This window comes from Taudactylus pleione, unplaced genomic scaffold, assembly GCF_031769625.1.
Source record: "Taudactylus pleione unplaced genomic scaffold, aTauple2 ptg001175l, whole genome shotgun sequence".
NCBI classification, from domain to species: domain Eukaryota; kingdom Metazoa; phylum Chordata; class Amphibia; order Anura; family Myobatrachidae; genus Taudactylus; species Taudactylus pleione.
The window spans coordinates 245001-259259 of NW_028285576.1; the positions used below are offsets into that span (position 1 = coordinate 245001).

The 14259-nt window shown below is 46.0% G+C and overlaps 1 protein-coding gene across 2 annotated transcripts in view; it reads right to left on the bottom strand.

Annotated features, from left to right (window-relative positions):
* The window catches only part of PODN (podocan), a 104179-nt gene that overhangs the window by 63142 nt on the left and 26778 nt on the right, over positions 1 to 14259 (bottom strand). For both annotated transcript variants that reach the window (XM_088462259.1, XM_088462258.1), the window contains exon 4: positions 3808 to 3872. In XM_088462259.1, coding sequence (XP_088318385.1) covers positions 3808 to 3872 — 65 coding nt within the window. The remainder of the gene's footprint in view (positions 1 to 3807; positions 3873 to 14259) is intronic.

The following is a 14259-nucleotide window of genomic DNA, read 5'->3' on the forward strand; positions in this document are numbered from 1 at the left end:
AAGTGGTCTGTGGCAGGGACATTGGTCCCAGATTCCTGTCCTATGTGTGTTAAATCCCCAGGGGGAAAGTCTGCAGTGTAGCAGGCTTGAGTCTCGGCTTTTTGAAAAGCCGGTTTGGGTCCTGGGTGTTGTGGGTGAGAGGAGAGGGAGGGCTCCACCCATGGCCACTCCAGGTTTTGGGCCTTTCAGCCTGGTAACAGGCTCATTAGGGCTTCTAGCTGAGAGTGGCCAACATATGCTTAGTTTGTGTGGGGCTGAATGTCTCACCTGGGGAGCAGGCAGGGAGTCTGCTCAGAGACCCTGGGAAACCTAGCAGTGAGGACTGTGCTGCGCTTTTGTTGCTGGTGAGGGCATTAGGCCCTGCCAGGTTCTTGTAGTGAGGGAAATCACTTGTAAAGTTTGAGCCCAGACAGGGCTAGGATTTATGTTTATGTTTTCTTTATGTAATTTCTGATATCGTACAATAAAGACTGGCGCCGACCAGCTTGTACTCGCATCCAGACTGGTGTGCTGCTTCCCGGCTGCTGTGTGTTTAAGGAAGGAGTCCATCTACCCAGGAGAGGGACCCCCAACCCGACTGAGGGTCACATATGGTGGAGAATGTGGGCATCTACACACTGAAAGGTGCAGCAAGAAAAAATGTTTACGTTTAAAATTTAAAGGGATAGACACCAGTTTCTCAGTGTGGATAATAATTGTGTCCTTTGAGGTCTATAGAGGTGTTGTCGGCAGATACTGAGAGAAGCCAGGTTTTGCTACAAACCTACACCTAAGGACCGCACGGAGGACGTTGTAAAAGCCCTGGTACAGGCTACGGCAGCTCAGCAAGAGGCTACCAGGGCTTAACAGGAGATCCTGACTCGCTTGGGAGTCACCACCTATGTTCGTGCCCAGCGGGTCCACCGCTGGGAGTTCCATGTGGACAAGCCGCCACGTTCACAGATGCATGACCTCGTCCATCTGACCACAAAATGGCTACAGCCGAGACGCTGATGGGACCGCAGATCGTGGAAAGGGTTGTGATGGACCGTTATCTGCGATCGCTACCTGCATCTCTGCGCAAGTGGGTGAGCCATGCGGACCCTAAAACCACAGACCAGTTGGTCGAGCTGGTGGAGAGGTATATGGCAGCTGAGGAACTGTTGAGTGTGCCCCACTGAGCCCCGATGGCGCACCGGCGAACTCCCACGGACACTGGTAAGACTGTTCCAGGGGAGAAGGGTGCTGGGCGGTGGAGTGAACTTAAGACTGTGGGTGTAGACCCTGGAGACAGGTCTGGCAGGCCAGGAAGGTTCTTACCCCATAAGAGACTGGATGATAATGTGATACAATGTTTCCGATGTAGTGAATTGGGCCATATTGATGCTAATTGTCCACTCACTTTTGAACCTATGCAATGTGATAATGCTTATGTCCATCGCACAATGTCTTTCTTTGCACAGCCTGTCTGTACTACTGACCAACAGGCTGAGACAGATACGTAAGTGTGTAAGGTGATTGTAGAGGGCAAACAAGTAGCGGCTCTGTTGGATTCGGGCAGCCTGGTTACGCTTATGAAGGCTGAGTTAGTGAACCCCTTAAAGCACAAGGGAGGAGCTGTTGGAATGACCTGCGTACATGGGGGTACACGGCATTATGTTACTGCAGAAGTGAACATAGAAACACAGTGTGGTCCCACTATAGTCTCTGTGGGTTTGGTGCCTGGCTTGAAGTATGATGTAATGTTGCGGAGAGACTTTACTCACTTCTGGAAGTTGTGGGAAAGCCGATAATAACCCTGACCCATTTGAGAGGGTTGCTGACGCAGTGGTAGGGGAAGTTTCTTCTGAGTCCGAGAAGTTCCCAGTTTCTAGCGAGATTTTTTAACCAGAGATTAATGCGATGGGAAGGATTGCTAAGCCTGATGGTCGACTGACTGGTCTTGAGGTCAGAAAAGAGACCTTGGCAGGGGAGCAGTCCAGTCCCTATGAAGTTGTCACTAAGCTTAGGAGAAGAAAGCCAGTAAACTTAGGGCCTTTGGCTCCGGAAGTGACATTAGCAGGAAGTAAAGGAATTTCCTAGCAGAAATAGTGTTTTGTTCTCAGACGTGCCAGGGAAGGCCACAGTCACTGAACATGATATAATCACTGATCCAGGGGATAAGATTAACCTAAAGCCCTGTAGGTTAACGGAAACCCAAAGGGAATCAGTGTCTAGAGAAGTAAAAAAAAATGTTGGAACTGGGTGTAATGGATCGAAAGTTGAACAGTGTGTAAAATTCGGTGCCTACCCAATGCCAATGGTGGATGAGCTAAGTGAAATGCTAGGAACAGCCAGGTATGTTACCATGTTAGACTTATCCAAAGAGTATTGGCAAGTGCCGTTGGCTGAGGATGCCAAAGAAAAGACAGCTTTTCCAACGCCAGAAGGGTTGTTCCAGTAGAAGATGTTGCCCTTTGGGTCTACGTGGGGCACCAGCGACCTTCCAGAGGATTAGACAGAGTTCTGAGACCCCATAGACGGTATGCTGCTGCTTGTTAGGTGTTGTAGTCATTCATAGTCCTGTTTGGCAGTCTCATTTGCCCAGGGTATAAGCCGTGTTGGGTTCCATCCGTAGGGCAGGGCTGACAGCCAGCCCAGAGAAATGTTGCCTACGGATGGAGGAAGTAAAGTGTTTTGGTTACACCATTGGCAGAGGTATAATAAAGCCACACAGGCCAGGAGGCCAGTTGGCCAATGCAGACGCGTTGTCATGCGTTCATTGTTTGGGGGCTTCAGTTGTTCCGCCAAACAGGTCGAAACAAAGGGGGGGGATATGTGATAGGATCACTGGTAAAGTGGTCTGTGGCAGGGACATTTGTCCCAGATTCCTGTCCTATATGTGTTAAATCCCCAGGGGGAAAGTCTGCAGTGTAGCAGGCTTGAGTCTCGGCTTTTTGAAAAGCCGGTTTGGGTCCTGGGTGTTGTGGGTGAGAGGAGAGGGAGGGCTCCACCCATGGCCACTCCAGGTTTTGGGCCTTTCAGCTTGGTAACAGGCACATTAGGGCTTCCAGCTGAGAATGGCCAATATATGCTTAGTTTGTTTAGGGCTGAGTGTCTCACCTGGGTGAGCAGACAGGGAGTTTGCTCAGAGACCCTGGGAAACCTAGCAGTGAGGACTGTGCTGTGCTTTTGTTGCTGGTGAGGGTATTAGGCCCTGCCAGGTTCATGTAGTGAGGGAAATCACTTGTGACGTTAGAGCCCAGACAGGGCTAGGATTTATGCTTATGGTTTCTTTATGTAAATTCTGACATTGTACAATAAAGACTGGCGCCGACCAGCTTGTACTCGCATCCAGACAGGAGTGCTGCTTCCCGGCTGCTGTGTGTGTAAGAAAGGAGTCCTTCTACCCAGGAGAGGGACCCCCAACCCGACTGAAGGTCACAATATACATATACAGCGAGGTAAGAACGATAGAACTAACATAACGCAGCACACAGAGCACAGGTAACAGTATACCAACACACACACACAGTGTACTATATATATATATATATATATATATATATATATATATATACACACATAGCAAGGTAACAATGATAGAACTAACATGGCATAAAGCAGCACACAGAGCACATGTAATAGTATAGCAATCCACACACACAGTATATATACACACATACATACACAGCAAGGTAACAATGATAGAACTAACATAACGCAGCACACAGAGCAATGGTAATAGTATAGCAATACACACTATATATATATATATATATATATATATATAATCACACACACACACGGCGCACGCTGTACTTGCTATAGGAGTGGTCGTGGTCCTACCTTATTATTTGCTAAGTACAAGTAACTCAGATTCTCCAGCTGTTCAAACAAATCATCAGCCAACCCTGAGAGGGAGGGAGAGAGAGAGCGGGGAGAAAGGGGGAGAGAGAGCGCGGGGAGAGAGGGGGAGGGAGAGAGCAGGGGGAGGGAGAGGGCGAGGGAAGAGAGGGGGAGGGAGAAGGTGAGGGGAGAGAGGGAGAGGGCGAGGGGAGAGAGGGGGAGGGAGAGAGCGGGGCGCGGGGGGAGAGGGAGAGAACGGGGCGAGGAGGGGGAGAGAGAGAAGGAGAGAGCGGGGGCGAGGGGGGAAAGAGGGGGAGAGGGAGAGCAATGGAGGGGGATAGAGGGGGGAAGAGGAGGGAGGGGTGAGAGAGAAGCGAGGGAGTGGAAGAGAAAGGGGAAGAGATGGAAAGGGGGAGAAAGGGGAGGCTTAGGGAGTTGGGAGAGTGGGAGAGAGATGATGGGGCGAGAGAGAGGATGGAGAGAGAGACACAGAGAGGTAGGGGAAGAGAGACAGGGAGGAGAGAGAGACACCGAGAGGTAGGGGAAGAGAGACAGGGAGGAGAGAGAGACACCGAGAGGTAGGGGAAGAGAGACAGGGAGGAGAGAGAGACACCGAGAGGTAGGGGAAGAGAGACAGGGAGGAGAGAGAGACACCGAGAGGTAGGGGAAGAGAGACAAGGAGAGGGAGGAGGGAGAGAGAGTGAGACACATTATAACTTTGTATCTCCAGCATGTTTGTCACAGTAGATCACATTGTTCTGTCCAGTACTTTGACGACTCATTTAATGTGATGTGTAAGATTCTGACTTCAGCCTTGATACAGTGGTGGTGACTTAGGGACTATATCTCAGATACTAATTTCGGGTGTTTTCCCCTCCCTAGGCGGCTGCTTTATTGCCCAATTTACCAAACTCTGGAATGTGAAGCAATCTAGAGCTTGGCCCCAATAGCTGACTCCATCTGACGCTGGTGTTAGCCATTGTAGCCTAGAGGCTCTGCTAGCAGTACTGGGAGAGGGATCCACCATAGGAACTCTCTCCAGCCCGCTCTGCTCGCGCATCCATGGTCCGCACCGAATTTTGAGTTACATGTATCTGACACCTCTTAGTTTGAGTTACATGTATCTGACACCTCTTAGTTTGAGTTACATGTATCTGACACCTCTTAGTTTGAGTTACATGTGTCTGACACCTCTTAGTTTGAGTTACATGTATCTGACACCTCTTAGTTTGAGTTACATGTATCTGACACGTCTTAGTTTGAGTTACATGTATCTGACACGTCTTAGTTTGAGTTACATGTATCTGACACCTCTTAGTTTGAGTTACATGTATCTGACACCTCTTAGTTTGAGTTACATGTATCTGACACGTCTTAGTTTGAGTTACATGTGTCTGACACGTCTTAGTTTGAGTTACATGTATCTGACACCTCTTAGTTTGAGTTACATGTATCTGACACCTCTTAGTTTGAGTTACATGTATCTGACACGTCTTAGTTTGAGTTACATGTATCTGACACCTCTTAGTTTGAGTTACATGTATCTGACACCTCTTAGTTTGAGTTACATGTGTCTGACACGTCTTAGTTTGAGTTACATGTATCTGACACCTCTTAGTTTGAGTTACATGTATCTGACACGTCTTAGTTTGAGTTACATGTATCTGACACGTCTTAGTTTGAGTTACATGTATCTGACACGTCTTAGTTTGAGTTACATGTGTCTGACACGTCTTAGTTTGAGTTACATGTATCTGACACCTCTTAGTTTGAGTTACATGTATCTGACACCTCTTAGTTTGAGTTACATGTATCTGACACCTCTTAGTTTGAGTTACATGTATCTGACACCTCTTAGTTTGAGTTACATGTATCTGACACCTCTTAGTTTGAGTTACATGTATCTGACACCTCTTAGTTTGAGTTACATGTATCTGACACCTCTTAGTTTGAGTTACATGTATCTGACACGTCTTAGTTTGAGTTACATGTATCTGACACCTCTTAGTTTGAGTTACATGTATCTGACACCTCTTAGTTTGAGTTACATGTATCTGACACGTCTTATTTTGAGTTACATGTATCTGACACGTCTTAGTTTGAGTTACATGTGTCTGACACCTCTTAGTTTGAGTTACATGTATCTGACACCTCTTAGTTTGAGTTACATGTGTCTGACACGTCTTAGTTTGAGTTACATGTGTCTGACACCTCTTAGTTTGAGTTACATGTATCTGACACGTCTTAGTTTGAGTTACATGTATCTGACACGTCTTAGTTTGAGTTACATGTATCTGACACCTCTTAGTTTGAGTTACATGTATCTGACACCTCTTAGTTTGAGTTACATGTATCTGACACCTCTTAGTTTGAGTTACATGTATCTGACACCTCTTAGTTTGAGTTACATGTATCTGACACCTCTTAGTTTGAGTTACATGTATCTGACACCTCTTAGTTTGAGTTACATGTATCTGACACCTCTTAGTTTGAGTTACATGTATCTGACACCTCTTAGTTTGAGTTACATGTATCTGACACCTCTTAGTTTGAGTTACATGTATCTGACACGTCTTAGTTTGAGTTACATGTGTCTGACACGTCTTAGTTTGAGTTACATGTATCTGACACGTCTTAGTTTGAGTTACATGTATCTGACACGTCTTAGTTTGAGTTACATGTATCTGACACGTCTTAGTTTGAGTTACTCCTACAGGAACACTGGAGATTTGAGCTCTGCCCAGCTGCCTACCACTGACTAATATTCGGCAATCGGCAAGTGACCGTTATAAGCTTCACACCGTCAGGCTGCTGTGGAGATGGGAGTGTTGGTACACGTGGTCACTGATTGCGGACCACTACCCGTTACATCATCCACGCCACCATAATAACTAAGGGGTCTATGTACTAAGCAGTGATAAGTGACAGAGTGAAAAGTGATAAGAAAGTGATAAGGTACCAGCCAATCAGCTCCCAACTGTAATTTTTCAAACACAGTCTGTGAGAGGACAGTTGGGAGCTGAATGGCTGGCACCTTATTACTTTCTTATCACTTTTCACTCTGTCACTTATCACTGCTTAGTACATAGACCCCTAAGAGATGGGAGTCGCTGGCACATCGCGGTGGCTCATCAGATCAGGACGTTTTTCACTGCAGTGTCCCGGCTGCCTCAAAGTTACAGCGCAAAGTACGAGCTGCCAGTGATCGTTACTGACAAGACCCCGTTCATCGGTATGCATATTTACAGGACTATGAGCAGAAGATAAGCCGAGGAGATATACTGTAACCGGCACTTAGATGGCATAATTGTTATACTCCATTGTATCACTGTGATGGCCCATTCTTTATCGTGCCTCCTATCTATTCTAGTGCATCGTGCCTCCTATCTATTCCAGTGCATCGTGCCTCCTATCTATTCCAGTGCATCGTGCCTCCTATCTATTCCAGTGCATCGTGCCTCCTATCTATTCCAGTGCATCGTGCCTCCTAACTATTCCAGTGCATCGTGCCTCCTATCTATTCCAGTGCATCGTGCCTCCTATCTATTCCAGTGCATCGTGCCTCCTATCTATTCCAGTGCATCGTGCCTCCTATCTATTCCAGTGCATCGTGCCTCCTAACTATTCCAGTGCATCGTGCCTCCTAACTATTCCAGTGCATCGTGCCTCCTAACTATTCCAGTGCATTGTGCCTCCTATCTATTCCAGTGCATCGTGCCTCCTAACTATTCCAGTGCATCGTGCCTCCTAACTATTCCAGTGCATTGTGCCTCCTATCTATTCCAGTGCATTGTGCCTCCTATCTATTCCAGTGCATTGTGCCTCCTATCTATTCCAGTGCATTGTGCCTCCTATCTATTCCAGTGCATTGTGCCTCCTATCTATTCCAGTGCATTGTGCCTCCTATCTATTCCAGTGCATCGTGCCTCCTATCTATTCCAGTGCATCGTGACTGAGATTGTCAGATCATGCCTGTAGCAGATGCGATGTACGATTCATCGGGGACGCGCATCGTCATAGTGACACTCACGATTTGGACATATTTTACACAATCTCTCATCCCAATGCGTCGGAATGGGGCGGATCGTGTACAATATCGCCTCGTGTGTCGGCACATTAAAGGACAGCTGATGTACATCTTTGTCAGAGAGAATCTCCAGGGAATCCTCATCGAGATACTAAATTGCAACAGTATCAGTTCTGTGGATACAATTAAACCACAATCGGAATTAGTAACAGTAACATTAGATAGCTAAGACATCGCAGCTCCGTACTGGATAACACTATCTAATGATCAACTCTTTTTAATTGTTGGATATTATATATTTTTTATGTAATGAGAAGTCACTCATACTGTAAATATGACTAGATATTCTTGTGTGTTATTACTACATTTCTATACAATTTGTTTTAGTTTATGATTTGTCTTAATTATCATTTATTATTGAATTCATTTTTATGCATATAAACTGACTCGTGATACACTAATGTCCCAACATAAGTGTGAGCGCAGTATATCAGTGTTAGGGGGTACAGTAAGTGTGAGAGCGCAGTATATCAGTGTTAGGGGGTACAGTAAGTATGAGCGCAGTATATCAGTGTTAGGGGGTACAGTAAGTGTGAGAGCGCAGCATATCAGTGTTAGGGGGTACAATAAGTGTGAGAGCGCAGTATATCAGTGTTAGGGGGTACAGTAAGTATGAGAGCAGTATATCAGTGTTAGGGGGTACAGTAAGTATGAGAGCGCAGTATATCAGTGTTAGGGGGTACAGTAAGTATGAGAGCGCAGTATATCAGTGTTAGGGGGTACAGTAAGTATGAGCGCAGTATATCAGTGTTAGGGGGTACAGTAAGTATGAGCGCAGTATATCAGTGTTAGGGGGTACAGTAAGTATGAGCGCAGCATATCAGTGTTAGGGGGTACAATAAGTGTGAGAGCGCAGCATATCAGTGTTAGGGGGTACAGTAAGTATGAGCGCAGTATATCAGTGTTAGGGGTACAGTAAGTGTGAGAGCGCAGTATATCAGTGTTAGGGGGTACAGTAAGTGTGAGAGCGCAGTATATCAGTGTTAGGTTGGTACAGTAAGTGTGAGCGCAGTATATCAGTGTTAGGGGGTACAGTAAGTGTGAGAGCGCAGTATATCAGTGTTAGGGGGTACAGTAAGTGTGAGAGCGCAGTATATCAGTGTTAGGTTGGTACAGTAAGTGTGAGCGCAGTATATCAGTGTTAGGGGGTACAGTAAGTGTGAGAGCGCAGTATATCAGTGTTAGGGGGTACAGTAAGTGTGAGAGCGCAGTATATCAGTGTTAGGGGGTACAGTAAGTATGAGAGCGCAGTATATCAGTGTTAGGGGGGTACAGTAAGTATGAGAGCGCAGTATATCAGTGTTAGGGGGTACAGTAAGTATGAGAGCGCAGTATATCAGTGTTAGGGGGTACAGTAAGTATGAGAGCGCAGTATATCAGTGTTAGGGGGTACAGTAAGTATGAGAGCGCAGTATATCAGTGTTAGGGGGTACAATAAGTGTGTGAGCGCAGTATATCAGTGTTAGGGGGTACAGTAAGTATGAGAGCGCAGTATATCAGTGTTAGGGGGTACAGTAAGTATGAGCGCAGTATATCAGTGTTAGGGGGTACAGTAAGTATGAGCGCAGTATATCAGTGTTAGGGGGTACAGTAAGTGTGAGAGCGCAGAATATCAGTGTTAGGGGGTACAATAAGTGTGAGAGCGCAGTATATCAGTGTTAGGGGGTACAGTAAGTATGAGAGCAGTATATCAGTGTTAGGGGGTACAGTAAGTATGAGAGCGCAGTATATCAGTGTTAGGGGGTACAGTAAGTATGAGAGCGCAGTATATCAGTGTTAGGGGGTACAGTAAGTATGAGCGCAGTATATCAGTGTTAGGGGGTACAGTAAGTATGAGCGCAGTATATCAGTGTTAGGGGGTACAGTAAGTATGAGCGCAGCATATCAGTGTTAGGGGGTACAATAAGTGTGAGAGCGCAGCATATCAGTGTTAGGGGGTACAGTAAGTATGAGCGCAGTATATCAGTGTTAGGGGGTACAGTAAGTATGAGCGCAGCATATCAGTGTTAGGGGGTACAATAAGTGTGAGAGCGCAGCATATCAGTGTTAGGGGGTACAGTAAGTATGAGCGCAGTATATCAGTGTTAGGGGGTACAGTAAGTATGAGAGCGCAGTATATCAGTGTTAGGGGGGTACAGTAAGTATGAGAGCGCAGTATATCAGTGTTAGGGGGTACAGTAAGTGTGAGCGCAGTATATCAGTGTTAGGGGGTACAGTAAGTATGAGCGCAGTATATCAGTGTTAGGGGGTACAGTAAGTATGAGTGCAGTATATCAGTGTTAGGGGGTACAGTAAGTGTGAGAGCGCAGTATATAAGTGTTAGGGGGTACAGTAAGTATGAGTGCAGTATATCAGTGTTAGGGGGTACAGTAAGTATGAGAGCGCAGTATATCAGTGTTAGGGGGTACAGTAAGTATGAGAGCAGTGTTAGGGGGTACAGTAAGTATGAGTGCAGTATATCAGTGTTAGGGGGTACAGTAAGTATGAGAGCGCAGTATATCAGTGTAAGGGGGTACAGTAAGTATGAGAGCGCAGTATATCAGTGTTAGGGGGTACAGTAAGTATGAGAGCAGTGTTAGGGGGTACAGTAAGTATGAGTGCAGTATATCAGTGTTAGGTTGGTACAGTAAGTGTGAGCGCAGTATATCAGTGTTAGGGGGTACAGTAAGTATGAGAGCGCAGTATATCAGTGTTAGGGGGTACAGTAAGTATGAGAGCGCAGTATATCAGTGTTAGGGGGTACAGTAAGTATGAGAGCGCAGTATATCAGTGTTAGGGGGTACAGTAAGTATGAGAGCGCAGTATATCAGTGTTAGGGGGTACAGTAAGTATGAGAGCGCAGTATATCAGTGTTAGGGGGGTACAGTAAGTATGAGAGCGCAGTATATCAGTGTTAGGGGGTACAGTAAGTATGAGCGCAGTATATCAGTGTTAGGGGGTACAGTAAGTATGAGTGCAGTATATCAGTGTTAGGGGGTACAGTAAGTATGAAAGCGCAGTATATCAGTGTTAGGGGGTACAGTAAGTGTGAGAGCGCAGTATATCAGTGTTAGGGGGAACAGTAAGTATGAGAGCGCAGTATATCAGTGTTAGGGGGTACAGTAAGTATGAGAGCGCAGTATATCAGTGTTAGGGGGTACAGTAAGTATGAGAGCGCAGTATATCAGTGTTAGGGGGTACAGTAAGTGTGAGAGCGCAGTATATCAGTGTTAGGGGGTACAGTAAGTATGAGAGCGCAGTATATCAGTGTTAGGGGGTACAGTAAGTGTGAGCGCAGTATATCAGTGTTAGGGGGTACAGTAAGTATGAGCGCAGTATATCAGTGTTAGGGGGTACAGTAAGTATGAGAGCGCAGTATATCAGTGTTAGGGGGTACAGTAAGTGTGAGAGCGCAGTATATCAGTGTTAGGGGGTACAGTAAGTGTGAGAGCGCAGTATATAAGTGTTAGGGGGTACAATAAGTGTGTGAGCGCAGTATATCAGTGTTAGGGGGTACAGTAAGTGTGAGAGCGCAGTATATCAGTGTTAGGGGGTACAGTAAGTATGAGGGCAGTATATCAGTGTTAGGGGGTACAGTAAGTATGAGAGCGCAGTATATCAGTGTTAGGGGGTACAATAAGTGTGTGAGCGCAGTATATCAGTGTTAGGGGGTACAGTAAGTATGAGCGCAGTATATCAGTGTTAGGGGGTACAGTAAGTATGAGTGCAGTATATCAGTGTTAGGGGGTACAGTAAGTATGAAAGTGCAGTATATCAGTGTTAGGGGGTACAGTAAGTATGAGAGCGCAGTATATCAGTGTTAGGGGGTACAGTAAGTATGAGAGCGCAGTATATCAGTGTTAGGGGGTACAGTAAGTATGAGAGCGCAGTATATCAGTGTTAGGGGGTACAGTAAGTGTGAGAGCGCAGTATATCAGTGTTAGGGGGTACAGTAAGTATGAGAGCGCAGTATATCAGTGTTAGGGGGTACAGTAAGTATGAGTGCAGTATATCAGTGTTAGGGGGTACAGTAAGTGTGAGAGCGCAGTATATAAGTGTTAGGGGGTACAGTAAGTATGAGTGCAGTATATCAGTGTTAGGGGGTACAGTAAGTATGAGAGCGCAGTATATCAGTGTTAGGGGGTACAGTAAGTATGAGAGCAGTGTTAGGGGGTACAGTAAGTATGAGTGCAGTATATCAGTGTTAGGGTTACAGTAAGTATGAGAGCGCAGTATATCAGTGTAAGGGGGTACAGTAAGTGTGAGAGCGCAGTATATAAGTGTTAGGGGGTACAGTAAGTATGAGTGCAGTATATCAGTGTTAGGGGGTACAGTAAGTATGAGTGCAGTATATCAGTGTTAGGTTGGTACAGTAAGTGTGAGCGCAGTATATCAGTGTTAGGGGGTACAGTAAGTATGAGAGCGCAGTATATCAGTGTTAGGGGGTACAGTAAGTATGAGAGCGCAGTATATCAGTGTTAGGGGGTACAGTAAGTATGAGAGCGCAGTATATCAGTGTTAGGGGGTACAGTAAGTATGAGAGCGCAGTATATCAGTGTTAGGGGGGTACAGTAAGTATGAGAGCGCAGTATATCAGTGTTAGGGGGTACAGTAAGTATGAGCGCAGTATATCAGTGTTAGGGGGTACAGTAAGTATGAGCGCAGTATATCAGTGTTAGGGGGTACAGTAAGTATGAGAGCGCAGTATATCAGTGTTAGGGGGTACAGTAAGTATGAAAGCGCAGTATATCAGTGTTAGGGGGTACAGTAAGTATGAGAGCGCAGTATATCAGTGTTAGGGGGGTACAGTAAGTATGAGAGCGCAGTATATCAGTGTTAGGGGGTACAGTAAGTGTGAGAGCGCAGTATATCAGTGTTAGGGGGTACAGTAAGTGTGAGAGCGCAGTATATCAGTGTTAGGGGGTACAGTAAGTGTGAGAGCGCAGTATATCAGTGTTAGGGGGTACAGTAAGTGTGAGAGCGCAGTATATCAGTGTAAGGGGGTACAGTAAGTATGAGAGCGCAGTATATCAGTGTTAGGGGGTACAGTAAGTATGAGAGCAGTGTTAGGGGGTACAGTAAGTATGAGTGCAGTATATCAGTGTTAGGGGGTACAGTAAGTGTGAGAGCGCAGTATATCAGTGTTAGGGGGTACAGTAAGTATGAGAGCGCAGTATATCAGTGTTAGGGGGTACAGTAAGTATGAGAGCAGTGTTAGGGGGTACAGTAAGTATGAGTGCAGTATATCAGTGTTAGGGGGTACAGTAAGTGTGAGAGCGCAGTATATCAGTGTTAGGGGGTACAGTAAGTATGAGAGCGCAGTATATCAGTGTTAGGGGGTACAGTAAGTATGAGAGCAGTGTTAGGGGGTACAGTAAGTATGAGTGCAGTATATCAGTGTTAGGGGGTACAGTAAGTGTGAGAGCGCAGTATATCAGTGTTAGGGGGTACAGTAAGTATGAGAGCGCAGTATATCAGTGTTAGGGGGTACAGTAAGCATGAGAGCGCAGTATATCAGTGTTAGGGGGTACAGTAAGTATGAGAGCGCAGTATATCAGTGTTAGGGGGTACAGTAAGTATGAGTGCAGTATATCAGTGTAAGGGGGTACAGTAAGTATGAGAGCGCAGTATATCAGTGTTAGGGGGTACAGTAAGTATGAGCGCATTATATCAGTGTTAGGGGGTACAGTAAGTATGAGCGCAGTATATCAGTGTTGGGGGGGTGCAGTAAGTATGAGCGCAGTATATCAGTGTTGGGGGGGGTGCAGTAAGTATGAGCGCAGTATATCAGTGTTGGGGGGGTGCAGTAAGTATGAGAGCAGTATATCAGTGTTGGGGGGGTGCAGTAAGTATGAGCGCAGTATATCAGTGTTTTGTTTTTGCTGAGTGAGGTTACAATTCACCTCTTGCGGCTATCGCTGCATTAATACTTTATCCTCCTGCTAGATTAGCGCTGGGTGTATTTCTTCCTATACATGTATCCGACACGTCTCTTTTTGGGTTACACGTATGTTTGGAAAACATTCCTAAGGAGTGCAGTGTTAGGGGGTACAGTCAGTAATGTGCAGCGTTAGGGGGTACAGTTAGTAATGTGCAGCGTTAGGGGGTGCAGTCAGTAAAGTGCAGCGTTAGGGGGTACAGTCAGTAAAGTGCAGCATTAGGGGGTACAGTCAGTAAAGTGCAGCGTTAGGGGGTACAGTCAGTAATGTGCAGTGTTAGGGGCTGCAGCTAGTAATGTGCAGTGTTAGGGGGTACAGTCAGTAAAGTGCAGTGTTAGGGGGTGCAGTCAGTAAAGTGCAGCGTTAGGGGGTACAGTCAGTAATGTGCAGCATTAGGGGGTGCAGTTAGTAATGTGCAGCGTTAGGGGGGTGCAGTTAGTAATGTGC